The 20987-nt window shown below is 45.2% G+C and overlaps 1 protein-coding gene across 20 annotated transcripts in view; it reads right to left on the reverse strand.

Moving 5' to 3' along the window:
- Positions 1-20987, reverse strand: part of TIAM1 (TIAM Rac1 associated GEF 1) — a 424375-nt gene that overhangs the window by 120076 nt on the left and 283312 nt on the right. For 17 of the 20 annotated variants that reach the window (XR_010318722.1, XM_064273167.1, XM_064273165.1 and 14 more), the window contains 2 exons: positions 9887-10334; positions 2650-2861 (listed from right to left, as the gene is read on the reverse strand). Coding sequence is in view for 19 of the 20 variants with exons in the window: in XM_064273167.1 (XP_064129237.1) it covers positions 2650-2861; positions 9887-10334 (660 nt within the window). In the remaining variant the exon portion in view is untranslated. Of the gene's footprint in view, positions 1-2649; positions 2862-9886; positions 10335-10886; positions 15919-20987 lie in introns of those variants that run through there. The other 3 variants (XM_064273173.1, XM_064273171.1, XM_064273177.1) reach the window with 2 other exon arrangements.

The raw sequence follows: 20987 nt of genomic DNA on the forward strand, positions 1-20987 counted from the left end.
TTGTTTTTATTGACCTGACTCAGACCCCAGGGATATTTGCCAAAAACAATCATAGGCAACTGTTTAACATCATAGCTACCTGAGTCAGTGGTAACAAGAACTAATCAAAAAACTTAAAAAGAAAAGCTTGGGAATAAGATGGCCATAGAGGGCTTTGAAAAGTTCCAACATATTCCTGGGAATCTAGAAAGTCACACACATGCACAAGGCTGCGCTCATGCGTAAGACAAACCTGAGAAGGCCCTAAACTCTGACCTTTGCCTGACCTTGAAGTAAAGCATGGATACACAACCCAAACAGGAAATGAAGGCTAAGGTAGAGTTGTAAACTAACTGACCATTTGAAGGCATGCCCTAACACACACAGGTTTATTGCTTCCAGACATTTAAGAAAATCTCTGTCCAATTATTAGATGATCACTAAACTAAACGAGCAGAGACTTCATTGGTCACAAACGACAAAGAATACAGGCTTCACAGAATTAGTTCAGAAAGGATCTAAACAAACAAACAATAGTCAACAGCAACAACAAACCACAGGGAGGGGCAGGGATTTGATTTCAGGAGTTGTCACATTATATTATTTAAAACATACAATTTCAACAAGAACTTATGAGATTATGTAAAGAAATAAAGTATGGCCCACGCACAGGAAAAGTAGTAGTCAGCAGAAACTGTCTATGAGAAAGCCCACACATGGTACTTACTAGACAAAGACTTTAAATAAAATAGTTTAAATATGTTAAAAGAACTAAAGGAAAATATGAGAATTATATCTCACCAAATAGAGATTATCAATAGACAGAGAGATTACAAAAAGGACCAAATATAAATTCTGGAGTTGAAATATAAAATCACTGAATTGAAAAATTCACTAGTGGGGCTGAACAGTAAAGATGAGCTGGCAGAGGGGAAAAAAAACAAAAATTAATATGGGTCAGTTGAGATAACCTAGTGTAAGGAACAGAAAGAAAACAGAATGATGAAAAACGAACAGAGCTTCACAAATCTGTGGGACACCAGCAAGCATACACCAATATAACAGGACTCCCAGAAGGTAGAGAGAGCAAGATAAGTAGGAACAATGCTAGAAGAAATAATTGCCTAAAACTTCCAAATGTGTAGAAAAACATTAATCTACACATCCAAGATGCTCAATGAACTTAGGTAGAATACACTCAAAGGGATCAACACCGAGACACATCATAATAAAACTGTCAAAAGACAAAGATTTTTGAAATCACCAACATAGAAGCAACTCACTACACGGAAGGGATCCTAGCAAGATTAACAGCTAATTTCACATCACAAACCATAGACCAGATGGCAATGGGGTGACACTTTCAAAGCACTGAAAGAAAAAGACTATAAATCAAGAATTCTATACCCAGCAAAACTATTCCTCAAAAAAAATAAATGAGGGAAATAATAAGGCATTCTCAGATAAACAAAACTGTCCTGACTTAGACGATAAAATACAAGGTCACCCTATTCAACTAGTAGGCTGCTTGTGTGTGAGAGAGATGGGGTGGGGGGGGAGTAGCTTTTTTGACTTTATGTGCAGAGACTTTGTATTTCCTGTCCTAGTTGGTAGTTACAAACTCACTTTGTGATAATTCAGTGAATTGTACATTCATTGTTTTGTGCACCCTTCTTTATGCGTGTTTTATACCACAGATTAATACACACACATACCCAGTCTATCCATATACAAACAAAATTATTATATTTCTTACCGTAATTTCGCAAATGGAAATAACCTGAGAGGCTAAAGCCAGGAACTTAATTAAACAATTTCTCCTTCATGCCTCTGCTCCTGTTCTTTTCTCTGCAGGTCCATTTCCCCTGACTCATCCCTGCCTTTCCTGCAATATTCACCCTCAGGCCTTACCATATTATAAAGATCTGTTCCTGTGCCTGAACCATTTCAAAATCTCAGTATTCCCAATAGCACTGTCCATAACACATAATAGCAAGCATTAAATAAAGGTTTGAGGAATTCATGCATGAATGGAATCAACAAAGACTTCTAACTAGCACCACAATAAGTCCTGGTAGGCATATCACAACTGACCAAACTCAAAGGAATTTCTAGAAAAGCAAATGTTTACCCTGAAACAATTAGCAGAAAAATGTTTTTTTCATGCAATGCAGTCAAACTGGATGAACACCAAGTAGTAGGCTCTGATAAGGTGAGGAAGAGACACTGTTTGGGGTATAGCAAGTCATTTCTGGAATGTTATTATATTACTTTATGATTAATATTAGAAGAAAAAATATTCTAATAAAAAATGTTGACAGCTCAAATCATGTCTAAATTAAAGAATCCATGACCACTTTCTAAAGTGCTACACATTGGTGCTGGGATGAGGCTGAGAAACCCTTTGGCCCACAGCAAACTGAGCAAATTTCTCAAATCCAGCGGACACCCTCCCCATGTTTTATTTTGGACCCCTCTGGGTGAGATTTCTTTTTCCTAGAATTCAGTACAGACACTTATTTTTGTCATTCATCCTTTCTGTTTCTATAATGAGCAAAAGGTAAAACCCACTGCTAAAGGGAAAAAAGGATGCAGTGTTCAGGTGGGAGAGGAAGGTGTCCAGTCCAGAGGTTTGAAATGCCCTCCCTGCCAAGGAAGTTTCCAACGAACCTGAAAGAGGAAGGCATCGCCCAGGGAATTGCTGAGGCAGAAGACAAAGTCCTTCTTGGGGTGCTCAGGGACGGCCTGCACAATGCTGTTCTCCACCCAGACGGCGTGTTTGGGGACGCTGTTGTGGTCTATTCCAGATCTGCCGTCACTCTCGTAGAAGAAGAGTGTGCACCCTGAGGAAACACAGTGGGTTCTGCGTGAGTATTTGGTGCCTGTGGAACAAAAAGCATGAAGTGAAAACTATCACTTGTGTCCTGTCAACAAGAAGAGAATGGAAATTCAGTGTGTGAAACCCAGGAGGCAAAGGGAATGGGGACACACTTGTACTCAAGTCTTGGACAGGCTTAGAGAAAGCTGTGGTCAGCTGCTGTCAAGTTGGCCCCCAACTTATGGCAACACCACATGCAACGGGATCAGACCATCGTGATCCATAAGGTTTTAATTGGCTGATTTTTATGGAAGTACATTGCCAGGTCTTTCTTTCTAGACTGTCTTAATCTGGAAGTTCTGCTGAAACCTGTTCAGCATCACAGCCACACAGAGGCCTCCACTGACAGACGGGTGGTGGCTGTGCTTATGGTGCACCAGCTGAGAATTGAACCCGAGTCTCCTGCTCCTTAGAGAAAGGCAAAGATTCTTAAATCACAGCTTCTCAACCCCTGTGGAACTCCTTCACACGTGCACAAGTTTTTCAAGATGCTTAACTTCTGTTTCATGGCCAAAAACATAGGGTCACCAAAAGTCAGAATCGACCTGATGGCAATTGTCGCTTTTTTCTTCTTAACTTCTGTTTTGGAATGTTTCATTACAGGCATCATCACAGGCATGTGGGGATCTTGTGGCTGCTTTGTCCAGTGGTGATGGCAAATACGGTTCTACGGGTCATCACTGTCACTAGCCCTGTGTGAGAATCAGTAACCAGTACCACCCCATCAAAGCCTGTTCCCAGTACGTCTTTGCAAGATGTAACCAGGAAACTCTAGAAAATTTATTTGGGTTTCCTGACCACATCTTTGGAGAAATCAATATAATACTGACTTTATGTGTTTTAAGGATAAGAAAAGAATGCTGGACTTTTTGGCTCAGATCTTTTCTATGTTTTTCTAGAAATAAGCCATGTCCTTTTCCTACCGAAAGAGGGGGTGCACGGCACAGAGCCCTGACCCGTACTTACTCTCGCTGTCAAACCAGTAAGACAGCTGTGACAGAAATCGTTCACAGGTTTGTGGCATGGTGGCTTCAACATAGATCCTCCATCATTGCCTACACTTCAGGCTTGGCTCACTTTAACAGCAATTCCTAGCTCAAGACTCACTCTCAACTAATGAAAACCAATTTCAGGGAAGTCTGCGTTCGGCTTTATGACTTTTTTCCCAACTTCAACGTAAGCTACAAGGTCAGTTTTCAGTATCTTATCACAAGCATGGCCCACACTCTGTGTGAACTGCACAGCCCTTAAATGTACAGTCTATTCACTAAATAGGCACCCCAGCCCAAGGGCAAGGATGAGAAGGCTGGAGAGGACAGGAAAGCTGGTAATGAGGAACCCAAGGTAGAGAAAGGGAGAGTGTTGACAGGTCATGGGGTCGGCAACCAATGTCACAAATCTGTATGTGTGTTAACTGTTTAATGAAAAACTAATTAATTTTGTAAGCCCTCGTCTCAAGCACAAAAAAAAAAAAAAAAGCACAGTTCTAACACAACTTCAGCTGTAACATGACTTTCTGTAAAAGCAAGGTTGCTCATGTGTGATTAGCAATGTAAATGGCATGTATCAGTGGGAAAGTCATATTGGCTCAAAGGTAACTGCTTCCAGCTCGTAATAGGTTACATCACCAGGTCACAGCTGCTGGATGCAAAGGATCCACATACAGCTGAACGCAGCAGACGGGGATGCCGTGCCCACTCATTTCCCATTTGTCCCCACAGACTTGGCTTAAAAGTCCTCACTGCCTGGTGCTCCTGAGCTAAAGAGTCCATCATTTCTGCCCTCGTCTCCGTAACTCCAGAGCCTTAATCCTTCCTTCTCCCCACGTCCATCAAGCTCTATTTGCCTTTATTTTAAAGCTAATGTCCCGTTTTCTGTGGTACTTATTTATTGTTATATATTAAGGCACCTTTCTAATGATGCAAATATTTTAGTGGGGTTATTATTGTTCACTCGATTGTTAAAAAGTTGCACACATATTTTTAATTGCATAAATTGTATGTACTCTGCCCCCAAACTGTTTTTCCAATAATCCTTGTTATTTTGAAGATTTCAAGGTTTTTCAGGAACACATTTAACAAATTACAGTAGATCGTCTATACCTCTTATTTCCATGCCTTAAGCTAACAGAAAAAAACCAAAGAAGAAAAAAATCAAAGGGGAAAAACTACTTTCTTCTAAATAAGTGGTTCTCAAGGGTAGAGCAATTTTGCCCCCCAGGGGATATTTGGCACTGTCTGGAGGCATTTTTGGTTGTGAAAACCTGGTGGGGAGAAGGGCGCTACTGGCATCGAGTGGGGAGACACCACATGGGACACTACTAAACATCCTACAATGCCCAGGATGATCCCTATAACAAGGGATTATCCGGAAAAAGTCAATAGTGCTGCTGTTGAGAAACCCTGCTCTAAATAATCCTTGGGACTAACACCACCCTAGCGATCAGCAGATTCTTGTCATCAAAGAAGAAACACTGCAACATCAAGAGTTGAAGACCAAGAAAGAAGTGTGTGGATAATAAATTAGGGGACACCCACAAATCCAAGCATGTGCACATATGGAACATTTCATGGTCTCCCCAAATTGTGGGTTTAAGATTTTTCGACACTGGTTTATAATCATCCGTAGGAGCTGTAGAAATTATTTCCAAGGCAGCAGGTGTTTGAAATCAGCTTTTACCCGATGATCAGCTTGTTCAAGATTTAAGACTAACAGGAAGCAACAGCAGATCTGAAAGCCCTGTGCCTTGACCTTCGCTTCAGCTTAATCTGTATACCTTCAGGTTGTCCATGGAGACATTTCCGAGACTAATTCTAATTGAAATATTAAAAAAAAAAAAAAATTAATTCTATCAATAGAACGGATAAACAAAATGTAGTATATACATACAATGGACTATTATGTAGCCATAAAGAGAAATGAAGTCCTGACGCACGTGACAACATGCGTGAACCGTGAAAACCTTATGCTAAGCGAAATAAACTAAACATAAAAAGAAAAATACTATATGATCTCACTTAGATGAAATAAGCAAATATATACCCATTGCTGGCGAGTCGATTTCAACTCATAGCGGCCATAGAGTACAGGGTAGAACTGCCCCATAGAGTTACCAAGGAGCGCCAAGTAGATTCGAACTGCCAACCTTTTGGTTAGTACCCATAGCACTTAACTACTACACCACCAGGGTTTCCAAGCAAATATATAGAAACCAGATTATTAATGGTTACCAGGGGTGGGAGGGAGGGGGGGAAAGGGACAGTTTTGATTGGGAGGCATTGAGTTTACGTTAACGGTGGTGGAATATTTTGGAAAAGGACAGCGATAATGTTGGCACAACATGAAAAATGTCATCAATGTCATTCAGTTGTAAACATGAAAGTCATGATGTCGGTGGATGTTCTGGTGTGTATATTTTCACCACAATAAAAAAAAAAAAGAGAAATTATCCTAATTTGAAAGATTATTTGGAAAAATGTCTATCCCACAGTTCCCAGGTGCTCTGCTTTTTACTTCTCACTACCCATGAGTTGCTAAGAAAAAGTCAGCAGCTAGTCATTCATGCTTTTGAGTGACAAAGCCCCGAGTACATCAACATATAATGGGGACCCGTCACAATTACGCGGCAAAGGACTCGGTGGCTCTGTGTTCTGGGCCTGTTTCCTGACAGATGGTGTCATTCAGATCTGGGTCACCACTTAAGTGAAGGCTCCCTTCCTCCAACGTGCTCCTGGGTTGTGCTCTCAAAAGCCCGCACACTGGCCTCCTGTGTCACTTGTTCTCTAGGGGAACAGCAGAAACAAAACAATCCCCTCTGCTAGGTCCAAGATAAAAAAAATCACCTCATTATTTTTATTCTAAACTTCTAACACTGCTGTCCTCAAATTCAGTGTGGCTAAAAAACACCTGCAAAGAACTGCAAATTCAAGGCCCCCCAGCCAAACCTTCTGATTCGGCAGGTATGGAGTAAACCCAGGAAGCCACGTCTTTACCAAGTACATGACTGGTGCAAGTGGTCTTCCAATCAGGCTTTTAAAAACTCAGCACAAGATGGCAGAATAAATTGAAAAAGGATAATGGTTACTGAATTATACATGTAAAAATTGTTGAGTCAACAAATGTTTTGGTATATATGTGTATTTTACTGCGATAAAAAAATAGTACGGAATAAAATATTTCTTCCCTCAGAAAAATAAAAATGAATGAATAAATGCATGCATGAGGGAGGAAGAGAGGGAGAGAGGCAGGCAGGCAGCCAGGCAGGCGGACAGACTTGTCTAAACCAGAAAAAACCAGGGTCTTAGATTAAAAAAACAAACAAAAACCCAGCACAAATGAATAAAGTAAATGCTAAAACCTGCTGTTACAGGGAACTGCAGCTGCAGTATCTACTGGGATGTACATCTGGGGGAGGAACAGGGGTGTAAGAGGAAGGGGTCTTGTCCTTCATCTCATCCCACCCACAAAAGCAGAGCAGTGGGGACGACCAGGGCCTCTCAGACATGACCTGCAGCACTTCCCAGGTAAACCAAGATGGTCACGTAGGAAAAGAACACCAGCAGTTCTCCAAACCGCTCCCACAGGACGACCATCGAACTCCACAAGAGGGACCACTCCATCAAATGACACTCTTTTCTCAGTTCACACAGGAAAGGGAAAAATGTGGTGTGTGTGCAAACTGAATAGAAGTTTTTCAAAATTTAAAGTTCTTATTCTGTATCCATAGTAAAATTTTAGTTCATACTCTATGCATACTACAAGATGGCATTAAATAAAGTTTAAAGTTCAACATCAATATTTCATGGGATTTTCCATAGAACATACTATGGTTGCGAGTATGTCAACTTCTGTTTGAACTTAAATGCCACTGAGACGTTGAAAACGAGAATAGGATGTGAGAAACAATCTGACTCTTCCTAAGACGTTCTTGGAAGTGGAACAAGATACAACCACCTTGCAAGTCTGGAAACTGGACATGAAGAGAAAGCATTCTACACCAAAGCTGCATCAACATTAGACACGCAGGCCACACGGCAGAAGGGGAAGCTACCCTACAAGATCAAGAGTGATCTGTGGACAGCTGATTGTTCCTCAAAATGTATCTTCCCTTTCTTGTACAGAAATAGAACACTCAGTGCTCTGTGGTACCCAAAGCCACCCAGGAGTAAGCCAATTATCCCTGCCTCCCTTGTAGCTAGGTCTGACACATTTCTGGCCAATGAAATGTAAGCAGAGTGATTCCTCAAACTCCCAGGTTGGCCTTCACTGCAAAGAGATATGCTCTCCATTTCTTTAATTTTCTGCTCCTGCTGAGTGGAACGCGGACCTGGTGGTAGGCAATTCTGACCATAAACCAAAACAGTCGCCGTGGAGTTGACTCTGACATGGTGACCCCATGTGTGTCAGAGTAGAACTGTGAGTTTTTACTGGCAGATTTCTCAGAAGTAGATCACCAGGTCTTTCTGTGTAGACTCAAACCATCAACCTTTCAGTTAGTAGTCTAGTGCTTAACCATTTGCGCGACCCAAGGACTCATCTTGACCATACAGACTAACAAGCTGAACTAGGGGTAAATGAGCAACTAGACAGAAGGAACCTGGGCCCTGGACAAGATGATAGCAAAGACCTTAGGCAGCCTACCTGTGGTAGGTAGGAGGGAAATCAAGTTCTATCTTGCCCCAGGCACTGTCACTGGGAGACCCTGTGACATGCAGCAAGGCCTGTATTCTAAGTAACATGCGCCCTTCCTGATTCTCCAGGCTCTGAAGCAGCAGCTGGCACCATTAGTGATGGGGCCCCCAAATCTGGCTTGTCTCACGGGGCTGGCCTGAACATCACTGCACAGGCTTTGTGTTCACCTCACTGAGCTGACCTCTAGGCTGCCCTGTGCCTCTAGGATTGGATGTAGGCACTCCACCCCAGTTGGTGAAATCCAGTATCACCTGCTTTAGCCACCTTGCTTGGCAAGCCCAGGCTTCTTCCTCCTGTGCCCTTCCTTCTCTCCTGCTAACCAATCTACCCTATCCTCCATACACTCACCCTGCTTTAAATCTAGCTTGTGATAAAAATCATGTAAGCTTGAGAAATATTTTTCTTTTTCAATCACAGAGCTCACAAATGTACTATCATCTCTATACCACCAAGACTTGTGCAAGAATATAGACACAGACCTCATAAATGTATTGAAAATGACAATGAATAGAAACATAAAAGAATCATGATCATTAATGAAACAAAAATACAGTGATATACACACGCACATAAACAAAGTTGAGCTACAGAACAGTGATTGACTTTTTCACAAATATATGACGGCTTTTTCCAGCTGCCATTGAGCAGACTCCAACTCATGGTCACCCACGTGTCAGAGTAAAACTGTGCTCCACAGGGCTTTCAACAGCTGGTTCTTCAGAAGCAGATCAACTAGGCCTTTCTTCCGAGGCAGCTCTGGGTGGGCTTGAACCTCCAATCTTTCAGTTAGCAGCCAAGGGCATTAACTTGGACCCTATGTGCCCAGGGGCTCTACGATGCTCAGACATGCAAATAAGCACTAAATGGAATCCTATGAAATTAGAGATATTCTGCCGTTTCTTTTAACCTAAAACTAGCGCTTACTTTGCATTCAATGATTTTCCCTCCAAAACAGTTACCTTCAGTGGTACTCTACTAACTTAAATGATCCCAAACAATACACGTGGATCTCGTCTTTCAAAGCTGTCATCAGAACCAGCTGTATATATTAGGCATCTAGACATCGGATAAGGTCCCTGGGTGGCCTAAATGGTCTGCGCTCATTTACTAACCAAAGGTTGGCGCTCTGAACCCCCCCTCCCAGCAGCATCACAGAAGGTCCTGGTGATCTGCTTCCATAAAGATTACAGCCAAGAAAACCCTATGGGATAGTTCTACTCCATCACACACAGAGCACCATTGAGTACCACAGACATCACATGCTTGCCTAGCTTGACTGAAGAAAGTCAGTAAGATATCACTGGAATCTGTGCACCCAGCATGCAAGTTAGCCCTTACCCTTCAGGGACACCCAGTAGTGCTTCCACTTCCTCCGGGTGGCCGACTCCACCTTCTTGTTCTTCTTGTGCACCAGGAAGTTCTTGACGGCCAGGGCACCGGCCTTGCGCACCGTGCCCTGCGCGGCCGTGAGCAGGATGTCCGACTGGCCAGGCGAGCTCAGAGTGCCGCTGCTCTGCTCATCGCTGTGCACAGAGCCGGCCTCCTCCAGGCTCTCGCTGTTGGTGGTGCTCATCTGCAGCTCTCGCCTGAAGTTCTCGTACACCCCCTGGCGGGTCGCATCTCCGGTGGAGCTGCTGCCACTGTCGCTGCCCACGAAGGCCCGGCCGGCAGGGGGCGAGTAGCTGGAATTGGTGGCATTTGAGCGTCTGGAGAGCAGGTCCGTGTCGGTGGTGGCTCCTTCAATCCCACTGTCAGCAAACTCGCTGCCCTCACCTGTGTTGACATCCTTGGGAGCAGAGAGGGAGAGAAAGAAGACATGCATCACACGAGAAATGATCCTGAGTCCTGTTACCCGGGTCGGGCTCAGCAGCAGCAAGTCACCACGAGGCATTGCTGCTCCCCACCTCTCCTGGACCAGTTACCCCTCACCCACTGACCCCCACAAACCCAGCTCGCCCTCAAAGTCGCTCAGCAAGGGCAAAGCCATCCCAGCACGGATGCAACCAGTGTGAAATGTTCGGGAGATAGAAAGGAAACAAGGACCACTCCAAAGGCCTTATCATTTGTCTGACTAAGATAATTAACGAACTGGCAAACCAGCTACTGGGAGCCTCCTGGCGCCATGCGGAGAGCGCTACGCGGCTCAGCACCCTCACCCTCATCAGCTGCCCCAGAATTCCGGGAAATGCTACAGGCTGATTAGTGAGAGGGAGGGCTTCGCAATACATAACCAGGTCTTTACAGCTGATCCCTTTTTATTTTTCATAAAGGGCCCGCTCAGGAGTCCGTTTTATAATGTGGTGACTAGAAAGACAGCTGGTGCGCCTCGCCCACTCACCCAGCAAGGATTGGTCTCAGGAACAGCCAGAACCCTCATGCTCTCCTCGGCTTCCCGTCTGGAAAACAAGCAGCCTCTCACTCGGCATTGTGCTGAGCCAGTCCACGGGGCCCACAGCTCCACCGTGGGCTCTCCAATTACCTTGCCCTTTCAAAGCCAGGATGCTAGGAGCCCGCAGGAAGCTCCCCACTGCCCCTGGGCCAAGTGACAGCTTGGGGCAGCTGCCAGGACGCTGGGGTATCAATTCCCAAGTGAAAATCGTTTGGAAGGTCCAAACCACCACCCCTGCTCTCCAGCCGAACATTTCCGGGACAGACAGATCTGTTCTTAAGTCAGGATCTTAAAACAAAAGTGCCGCAGGCATTTCCATAAACAATCATTAAATAATGGTAGTAATCAAGAAGGAGCCCTGGTGACGCAGTAGTGAAGCACTTTCCTGCCAACCAAAAGGTCGGTGGTTCGAACCTGCTAACCGCTCTGTGGGAGAAAGCAGCAGCAGTCTGCTTCCCTAAAGATTACAGCCTAGGAAACCCTATGGGGCAGTTCTACTCTGTCCCATACCGTGGCTGTGGGTCAGAAATGACTGGAAGGAACACAACCACCACCACCACAGTAATCCAGAGAGCATGATGACAGCGACATTGGACGCAGCAGCTCAACAATCTTATGCACGAGAAACAAGACTTATTTTCCTCAAACGAAGAGAATGCGGCTACGAGTCTGTCACAGAAGGGACAGCGGAGTAATATGTGCTCTGGGAGTGTAAACTTTTTTTTTTTAAGCTTTTAGTCCCATAAGTAGCTAATTATGGTAATGTAAAAAGTAACAGGAAATTCTGATTTACCATAAAAATGAATGCATTGGGTTCATACCTTTGCTGAGGGGCTATGAGGCAGAAGGAACCAAGCCACAAACTAATACTGTTCCACAGAAGACCCAGAAAGGGACCGTGCCTGCATCTCCACACGTGTCTCTTGGTCAGTTCTAAGTGTGGGCCCTCAAGTTCACATTCATCATGAATAAATACTAAGTGGATGATGAAAATACTTCAAACCCAGGCATGAAACAAAGCAGGGGTTGGGGGTGCTCTTGGCAGCAAGAGATAGCTGAGTTTGCTTCTCGAGATCAACCCTATTTCAAATGGAGTTTAGATCCCCAAGAGCCAGAGGGCTTAAGAAAACTCAACACCCCAGCTGCCATTCAGTCAGTTCCAACTCATGACAATCCCATGTGTGTCAGAGTAGAACTGTGCTCCATAGGGTTTTCAGTGGCTGAGTTTTTGGAAGTAGATTGCCAGGCCTTTCTTCCAAGGTGCCTGTTGGAGGACTCGAACCTCCAAACTTTCACCTAGTAGCCAAGTGCATTAATCGTTTGCATCACCCAGGGACTCCAAATCAACAGGCATCTTGTAATTCCCAGAGCTCTAGAACAGGAAGGCCTTTTAAAACCACCTCCTGGATTAATAGATGAAGACGCTGGGGCTCAGAAGGTCAAAAATCTGGTGGCAGATTTGAGGTCAAAATCCATGATTCCAAGTACCTAAGATACATCCACTGGTCCCATCCTATCCGGAGCAAAGGAGAATGAAGAAAACCAAAGATACAAGGAAAATATTAGCCTGCCGTCACACTGATTCTGAACCATAGCAACCCTTCAGGGCAGAGCAGAACTGCCCCATAATGTTTCCAAGAAGAGGCTGGTGGATTCAAACTGTAAACATTTTCGTTAGCAGCCGAGCTCTTAATGCATTACCAGGACTCCCAAAGGACTAAAAGACCATATAAATCACAGCCTGAGCCCAGAGGAACTAGATGGTGCCCGGCTGTCACCGTCAACTGCTCTGAGAGGGATCACAACAGATGATTGCAGTCAGAGTAGGAGAAAAATGTAGAACAAAATTCGAATTCACAAAAAAGGCCAGATTTACTGATCTGACAGAGACCAGAACAACCCCCGAGCCTATGGCCCCCAGACACCCTTCTAACTCAGAACTGAAGCCACTCCTGAAGCCCACTTTTCAGACAAGGATCATACATGTTTATAAAACAAAAAACACATAAAAAACATGCTTCTTGATTCAAATATACGAGACCAAACAGGCAACCCCTGCCCAAAAGCAAGATGAGAAGGCAGGAAGGGACAGGAAAACTGGATGATTGGGCATGGGAAACTCGGGGTGGAAAGGGGGAGAATGCTGTCACATTGCAGGGATTGCAACCAAAGTCACAAAACAATATGTGTATAAATTTTTAAATGAGAAACTAATTTGAGTTGTAAACTTTCACCTAAAGCACAATAAACTTAAAAAAGAAAATAAACCAAGTACCTATTCCACTAGAACACGGCTGTCCCATCACTCAGCTGCTGACAGTGCTGGACCAGATTCTGTCTAAACAAACACTCAACGCCATGCCTTATCCTTTATCTACCAACAGTGTTCCTTCTAATTTTCCCAGGAAAGGCTAAGTGACTGTTCACGGATTTGCCTTGACTTGCCCACCAAAGAGCCAAAACCTGAAAAGTAGAGGGGAGGGGACGGAGGAGGCAAAGAGGAGGGTGGAGGAAAGAGAGGCGGAAACCCAACCTCACAAGCATAATCCCTTCATAATCTAGTACGCTCCTAAAGCCCTTTGTCTCTTCACGGAGCGCCCTTATGTGTCTCTGTAAACTGACTTACCACCTGAATACTCACCCTCATCGTGAGCCCTGAACATCTGCTCATGCCAGCTGGGACCCTAACCCCGCAATGGCTCAGGCTGCCTGTGCTCGACTCTGGGACAGACACCTCAGTGAGGAAAGGAGCAACTGCTGCAGGTCAGAGGCCCTTGCCCACCTCAGTCTGTACACTTGGGGCACACACAGCCCGGAGTAACCACTGGGGGATGCTCTCCTATCTGTGATCCAAGCAGCGACTGCTTCCTTGTCCCAAGGGTGATTAATCAGGCTCACATACATGTCCCTCCAGTAACACGTGGCCCAGCCCATACAGAAACAGGTGCTATGTCGACCCAGCCCCTATGCAGTCATGAGGTTTGGCATGTCCCAAATACCTCGACGCCCAGGACCTACGGAGCCAGCTCAGGGCTCTAACATCGTGGGAAGTACCAATGACCCGCCACAGGAAGTACTCCACACCTGAGTCCTCAATGAGAGGCCCCCACATCCTATGTATGTGCCAGCGATCTCCAACTTTACTGCAGGAAAGACACCGATAGTCGGGGTACGCCATCCAGATTCCCAGGGGTCCTGGGTGGTACAAACAGTTAACGTGCATGACTGCTAACCAAAAGATTAGAGGTTCCAGTTCCGAGGGGTGCCTCAGAAGAAAGGCCTGGTCATCTGCTTCTGAAAACCCTATGGGGCACAGGCCTACTATGACACACACGGGGCGCTATGAACTGGAATCAGGTTGACGGCAACTGGTGGTAGTGGATCCAGATTTCCGCTCACCCCGGAAACGCTCAGATAGGGCTGGAGGATCTCCATGATTACCACAGCCAGGTGCTTCTGACGCAGAGGCTCTGGGATCCTCCTGGCAAGACACCAGCCCCCTCCAAGGCTGCATGCCAAATGCCATCATTCTCAGATGCCAGGGATGCACACCACACTAACACAGCTTCCCACAGCTCAGAAGAAAGGCAGCAAGACTGCTGTTTCTTCCCCTCATGATGATGCAAGCTGTCCTGGTTGTCATCTTTTTGAAGGGCTCCTCCTCCTACCCACCTCAACCTCAAGGACACTTCACACATGAGAAACTCGATTCTCCCCACACCCAGAAGTACCTGCTGAACCTCCCCCCTCTTCCCAGCAGCACTGGAATCCAGAAGATTGCCACCAAGGAACACTCCCACGGGGGCCTCCGCTGCCTTTGCCGTGAACCCAGAGTATATCCCTTCTCATCCAGTTAGTAATGTCTCAGCAGCTGACCTGTCTTAGAATAGTTAACCAAATAATGAGTCTTAATCAGAAACTCAGGAAAAGACCATGGGAAACGGAGGGACCTGAGCTAGACAAAGAAATAACTCCCAATATGGTTCACAGCCCAGAGAGACCTCCTGAAAATGACTCAAACGATCTCGTGCAGAAACACTCTACCTCAGAGGCTCTGACTGTAAGCCACACTCATGAGGGTGCAAAAAAAAAAAGCTGCCTTTGAGTTGATTCCAACCCCTGGCGATCCCATACGTATTACAGTAGAACTGTGATTCACAGGGTTTCTAACAGCTGATTTCTCAGAAGTGGATCACCAAGCCTTCCTTCCAAGGCACCTCTGGGTGGACTGGAACCTCGAACCTTTCAGTTAGCAGCCGAGTGTGTTAACCATTTGCACAGGGGTACTCTTAAATCCTGCTCTCCCAAAATAAATCCTCCCAAACCAGATTTTCGGAGTGTATTCATCAGATTCTACTGCACTGACAGTTTAGTAAAACAAACATACACCCTCCCCTACTGGATGCACGAGTGGGCAACGGTAGCCCCCAGCAGCCAACAGCTACCAGGCAGGAGTTTTCTCAGCCATGTGAGCTGGGCAACAAAAGTTTCAATAAGCTCCCATCTAAAATGTGGGGGCGGGGAGCCAAGAGGCAAATTCCAGCTTTGTTTTCACTCCCGTGAAAACTGCAAGATGACCCAGCCTGAGTGTAGGCTAATGATATACTGAGGTTGGACTGGAGTTGTTCCCACATGGCGTTTACAAATACTCCGGGGATGGGTTTTCTGTGTTAATGTGTGGACACAATTTTGTAAAGGTAACTAGCCACAAAGTGCAAGGGCCCCAGCACAATTCAGGGACCAGTAGGAGCAAATGGCCACTTGCAGTTACAATGTGAACGCAATTGGAAACTGTTTTGTTGGTCACTTGGTTTAAAGTCCCTGATGGATAGAGTTTAGCTTTAATTACAGCTGTGCAGAGAAGCTGAATTAGGGCAGGAGAGTTTACTGAATTTCAAAGTGGGGTAAGGAAACTCTGACCTGCAGAAGCCTTCAATTAGAATAGTCTCTGCCTCTAAAATGTTCCTCCTTTGGTCTATCATCTTCTTCTTACCCCCTAAAATATAAGTACCCCCCCCAACCCCCTCACCCAAAATAGCATCTCTGGTTCTCATACCTCTCTTGGTAATCTCAGTACCAAAAAAACCTGAACTTGTTCCCCTTAAGTCGATTCTGACTGGTTACAAGCCCATGTGTTACAGAGTAGAACTGCCCCCATAGTGTCTTCTTGGCTGTAACAGTTAAGAAGCAGGTCACCAGCCCTTTCTTCCACAGTGTCGCTGGGTGGGCTCAAACTGCCAATCACTGCTGTCGAGTCGATTCCCACTCATAACAACCCTATAGGACAGAGTAGAAGTGCCCCATAGTTTCCAAGGAGCGACTGGTGGATTCAAACTGCCAACCTTTTTGGTTAGCAGCCGAGCACTTAACCACTTCGCCACCTAAAAACCAAAACCAAACCCCTTGCTGTCGAGTCAATTCTGACTCATAGCGATCCTACAGGACAGAGTAGAACTGTCCCATAGGGCTTCCAAAGAGTGCCTCTAAGCAAGTTATTTAACTAGTTTGTGCCTCAGTTTCCTAACTGTATAATGAGGTTAGCAACAGTGTCTAAGGGATACACTGTAAGATGCTGTGAGACTGAAGGAGTTAACTCAGGAGAGCTGTCTAGAACTGTGTCTGGCACACCGTCACTGCTCAAAACTCTTCACTATAATTACTGCTTACATCCCAAGAGAAGGCAGTACCTGGCTCAGTTATTAGCTTCCCGATCCAGTATGAAATCTTGTAACTGAGGAATTTGGGGTCTCATGGGAAAATCAGACCAAGGCTGGTATAAATGAGCATGAAATACCTTTTAATTATTTTCACATTCACAAAACAACATAATAAACAGAGAAGACAGTCACGATTTTTACACTGTAAATTAATAACTAAGGGGCAACGTTACCAATAATGGCTAGACCTGATTTGCTAGACATAGCATAGTGTCGGTTTTCCACCATTCTAAGGCTAAGGCATGGGGGCGGGGGGGACTCTCGACCCAGATGGGCAGTGCCTTTGTGAATTTTTAATCCTAAGGTTTGTAACTTCTACCTCCTCAGCCTCCTGCTATTAGCCCCGCCTTACAGAGATCCCAGCTCCCTTTGGAGTATTTCTAGAAACCACCTCTGTTCTCCCTCTTTTTCCTTTCCCAGGGCAAAATCTCTCCTCCCTTTTAAGTTTCCAACACCCATTCCCTTCTCCCTAATGATTCTCAGTGGGACTGATTCACCATGCCTCTCAATTCACAACCACGAAGCCAAGTTTCACTGTTGCCAAAAAGGGACACAGAAGTAAGCTGGCAAAAGCTTAAAATTTTGCTTCAGGTAATTCCTGTCTGGAGAATGTTTCATATCTAAGTTAAGTGAATCACCTCCTCTCCTTTGGTCTGTTTTTCTCTGGATGTGCCTGGAACCTTGCAGTCTTCCTTCCCCTCCCCTTGCTAAGCAAACAAACAAACAGAAATTGCCATGGAATGAACTCCAACTCATGGCAACCCCGTGTGCGTCAGGGTAGAAAGGTGTTCAGAGGGTTTTCAATTTTTTTCCCCCCCTGGAAGTAGATCATCAGGCCCTGGGTAGACTGGAGCTGCCAACCTATTGGTTAGCAGCCAAGTGTGCTGAACTGTTTGCACCAGCCAGGGACTCTCTCCTCTTGCTATGCCATAAGATGTCACATACCTAGCTCCTTTTCTTCCCTTCCTAGCGCAACATCCCTAGTTGAGTAATCTCTCTCTCTCTTTTCTATCTTCCTCCCCGCTACTCCATCCCACACACCACTGCTACGTAAATTTCCAAAAGCACTGTCATGGTCTCTTGAGACTACAGTCCCGCAGCAGTGCTGGCGCCCTGGGTGTGTCCTACCCACCGATGCAACTGACGAACTCCCTCCAGTGCATGCTCCCAACCTTTCCTGTTTCCAGCAGGACTTATCCTTGAAGACTCAGCTCAAGTTCTTCCTTTTCCCCCTTCTCTCTCCCTCCTCCAATTGCCACGCCAACCTCTCCACAGCATCCCCTGCCCAACTCTGCTCCAGCCACCTTGGCCTCCTACCCGTCCTCAAGACACACCGGCCACGCTCCCACCTTACAACCCAAAACCCAGCTTCCTCACCTCCTCCAAGTCCTACTAAAGTCTGGGGTGGGCCAAACCCAACCACCATACTTGAAATTGCCACCCACAGTCCCCCGCTGCCTGATCTCCCTCACCTTGCTCTTTTCTTCCACAGCCAATAATTTATTATGTTAGTTGTTTTCCACACAAAAGCCCATTTCAACTCAACAAGCTCCATGAGCTCAGGGATCTCTTCTCTTTCATGGATCACAGGGGCTAAGAATAGCAGCTGGCACGTGGCAAGCACTTCATGGAATGAATTAAGTGCTGTCACTTTCAACCACAATCTCAAAACAAGAAAAACTGTTTCTCATGAATGTGTCTGAGCTGGGTTTAAAGGTTAAGGATTTTAAACATTCAGTTTGCACTCAAATAAAGATAAGGTGGGAAATGAGCTCAAACTATAAGACTTAGATTGATTGACAACCTGTAAGCAACCCACGGTTATGATGACGCTCGTGAATACAACAAGTCTTCACATGAGTTAATTTTTTTTCTTCAACTTAAGTAGAGAAGGTGAGAGATATGTTAGGCTATCTTATGGCCCAAACTAGATATCATGTTGAGTGTGGCCCAAAGCAAAGCAGGCTCAATGACAAAATGAGAAGCTTGTCAGGTGTTTCTATGCTCTCGACTGGAGCCCCATGGAGACTGCATCGGCCCGTCACGGAAGGCCAACTTCATGGTCACATCAGGATGGGTCCCCCGCTTCTGCTCAGAGGCTCTCAGCTCCGATTCCAGCCCTTCCTCCTCCGAGGACAGGCTCTGAAACCAACGACCACACTACTGCTGTAACACAACCTGAGTTGGGCGGCACAGGCTTTCCTCTCCTCGGGTACTAATTTAAGAATGCGATTTTCAAAGGACTGAGCTTTCTCAACTTCCATTAACACAAGTCAGGGGGTCTCTAAGTGTGCTCTGGGGGTCCCAGAGATATTTTCAATAAGGTCTGCCTAATTAAAAGTTATTTATGTGGACATGTACTAATAGGTTTATTGCTGTTATTTTAAAATGAATTAAGTATTTTTCAAATCTATTTTAACTTATCATGTGATACATATTTATAAATATAACGCACATAAACAGGAGCCCTTTGGAGCAGGAATTATTTTAAGAGAATAAAAGGGTCCTGACGGCAAAAAGTCTGACACCTGTTGACATAAACCATCCTTCAGCTACCCATCCACCTTCCCACCACCCCCAAAAAATGACCTGGGCCAAAGAAGTGGGATATTCTTGTTGAAAATTGATGGGATCATTTCCAAAAGAAATATCTCATAGCTTTCCTAGATGCCAGAAAAAAAGATAAAGAAGAAAGTGAAAAAGGAGCATCAAACACTAGACACAGGAGAAAGGAAGGAGAGGGTTTTTTGTTTGTTTTTTTTTTTTTTAATGGCTTTGCATGAAAATTTTGTTTTCACGAAGAATTAAACTGAGGTTCTTAACCAGAAGCCTCTGGAGGGACTTCGGGGCTCCACCTATCCCAGGAAACTATATGTAAAATGGGTGGTGCACGTGTTTCTCTAACATGAGAAGGGTCCACGTTTTTTACCCACTTCACAATGGAGTCTGTGACCAAAGGCTAAGAATCAACTGAATGTCTTTTGTCAATTTTCAGCTCAGGAAATACACTTATCTCTAAGCCATTGCAGCTAAGTTTGTAAAAGAAAACAAAATCTTGAAACGTCAACAGAACACTTCTAGAAACCCAAGATTCTCTCCTAACAACGCTGCACACTTTGTCTTGCTAAAATCACCAACTCTCCCACTAGGTATCCGTAAAAATGGCATGATGAGGAGTCTGGCCTTTTCCAACTTCACATGGGGGACAGAGAGAATCATTATCAGCACCAACAGCTTAAGGCTGATCCCTGTGAAGTGGACAGACACACCTCCACTCTCCAACCCTTTCACCAATTCTGACACCTGCCATCCCTCCCACAGCACTCTCTACTTCTCTACTGGGTTCGCTGCAATGGCCACAGAGAACCCACAGACAATACTCACGATTATAGGATTTATTAGGGAAGTAACAGGTTACTATTCAGGATCAGGAACGACTCAGGACACAGTTCTTCAATCAGGACAGCCTCTTCTCAGCTATGCTCACAGGCAGGCTTCTCTCTGGCCCTCGGCGTCTCAGCTCCCTGGCCTGGCCTCTGCCTGGCTAGGGCAAGTGTTACAAAGCTCTTTGGCTCCGCCAATAAATGCCTGGAGGTGCCCCACTCGCCAGTGAGCTTAAGCCCGAAGGCACTCGGCTCTCTCATTCTGTGGGTTTCCATGGGTCGGCACAGCTACCGTAGCCACCTCACTCCATGGTCCAGGAAGCCCACTGCACTGCCTGTCGTTGGTTTCCTGGTTCTACTGCTGCCATTTCTGTGCTGCCGCTTCTCACTGTCTCGTGTCATCTCTGGTTTTATAGCTGTCTCCTGTGTCTAGAAGGTTCTCAGTATAGCACTCACCCTGGGTCCAAAAGACATGCTTCACTCTTGGCTCTTGTTTCTTGGTGGTAGTGAGATTCCCCCCTTTCTGCCTCTAGGATGGTTCATTTTAAGCCTAGAGGGATGGCAAAACTGACTAATCCCCCATTAGGGTTTCATATACCTTATTTGTATGGCTCCACCCCCACAAGGGTTCCATGCACCTTATATGCATTAGGAGCAACTTGTCCAATCCCCTTGGTGGGCCACAAGCACCTTATTTGCATAGTCTCACTCAATCACTGTGTGGGAGTCAAAAAGACTACAGCTAGAAGGGCCATATTAAGTAATTCACTGCACTGCAGTATCAAAGATAGAAAGTATCAGAAATGGATCCTTGTGAAGTTATCTTGTTTATCTCTCTCAGCAACCACTGTTTTGGATTAGAGTACACCTACTCCACACTCATGGATATGGTTAGGTTCCAAAGACCAGGTTGTTATGCAAAAATGGAGGATGGCCACATCAGACCACAA

This window comes from Loxodonta africana, chromosome 20 (assembly GCF_030014295.1).
Source record: "Loxodonta africana isolate mLoxAfr1 chromosome 20, mLoxAfr1.hap2, whole genome shotgun sequence".
NCBI lineage: Eukaryota > Metazoa > Chordata > Mammalia > Proboscidea > Elephantidae > Loxodonta > Loxodonta africana.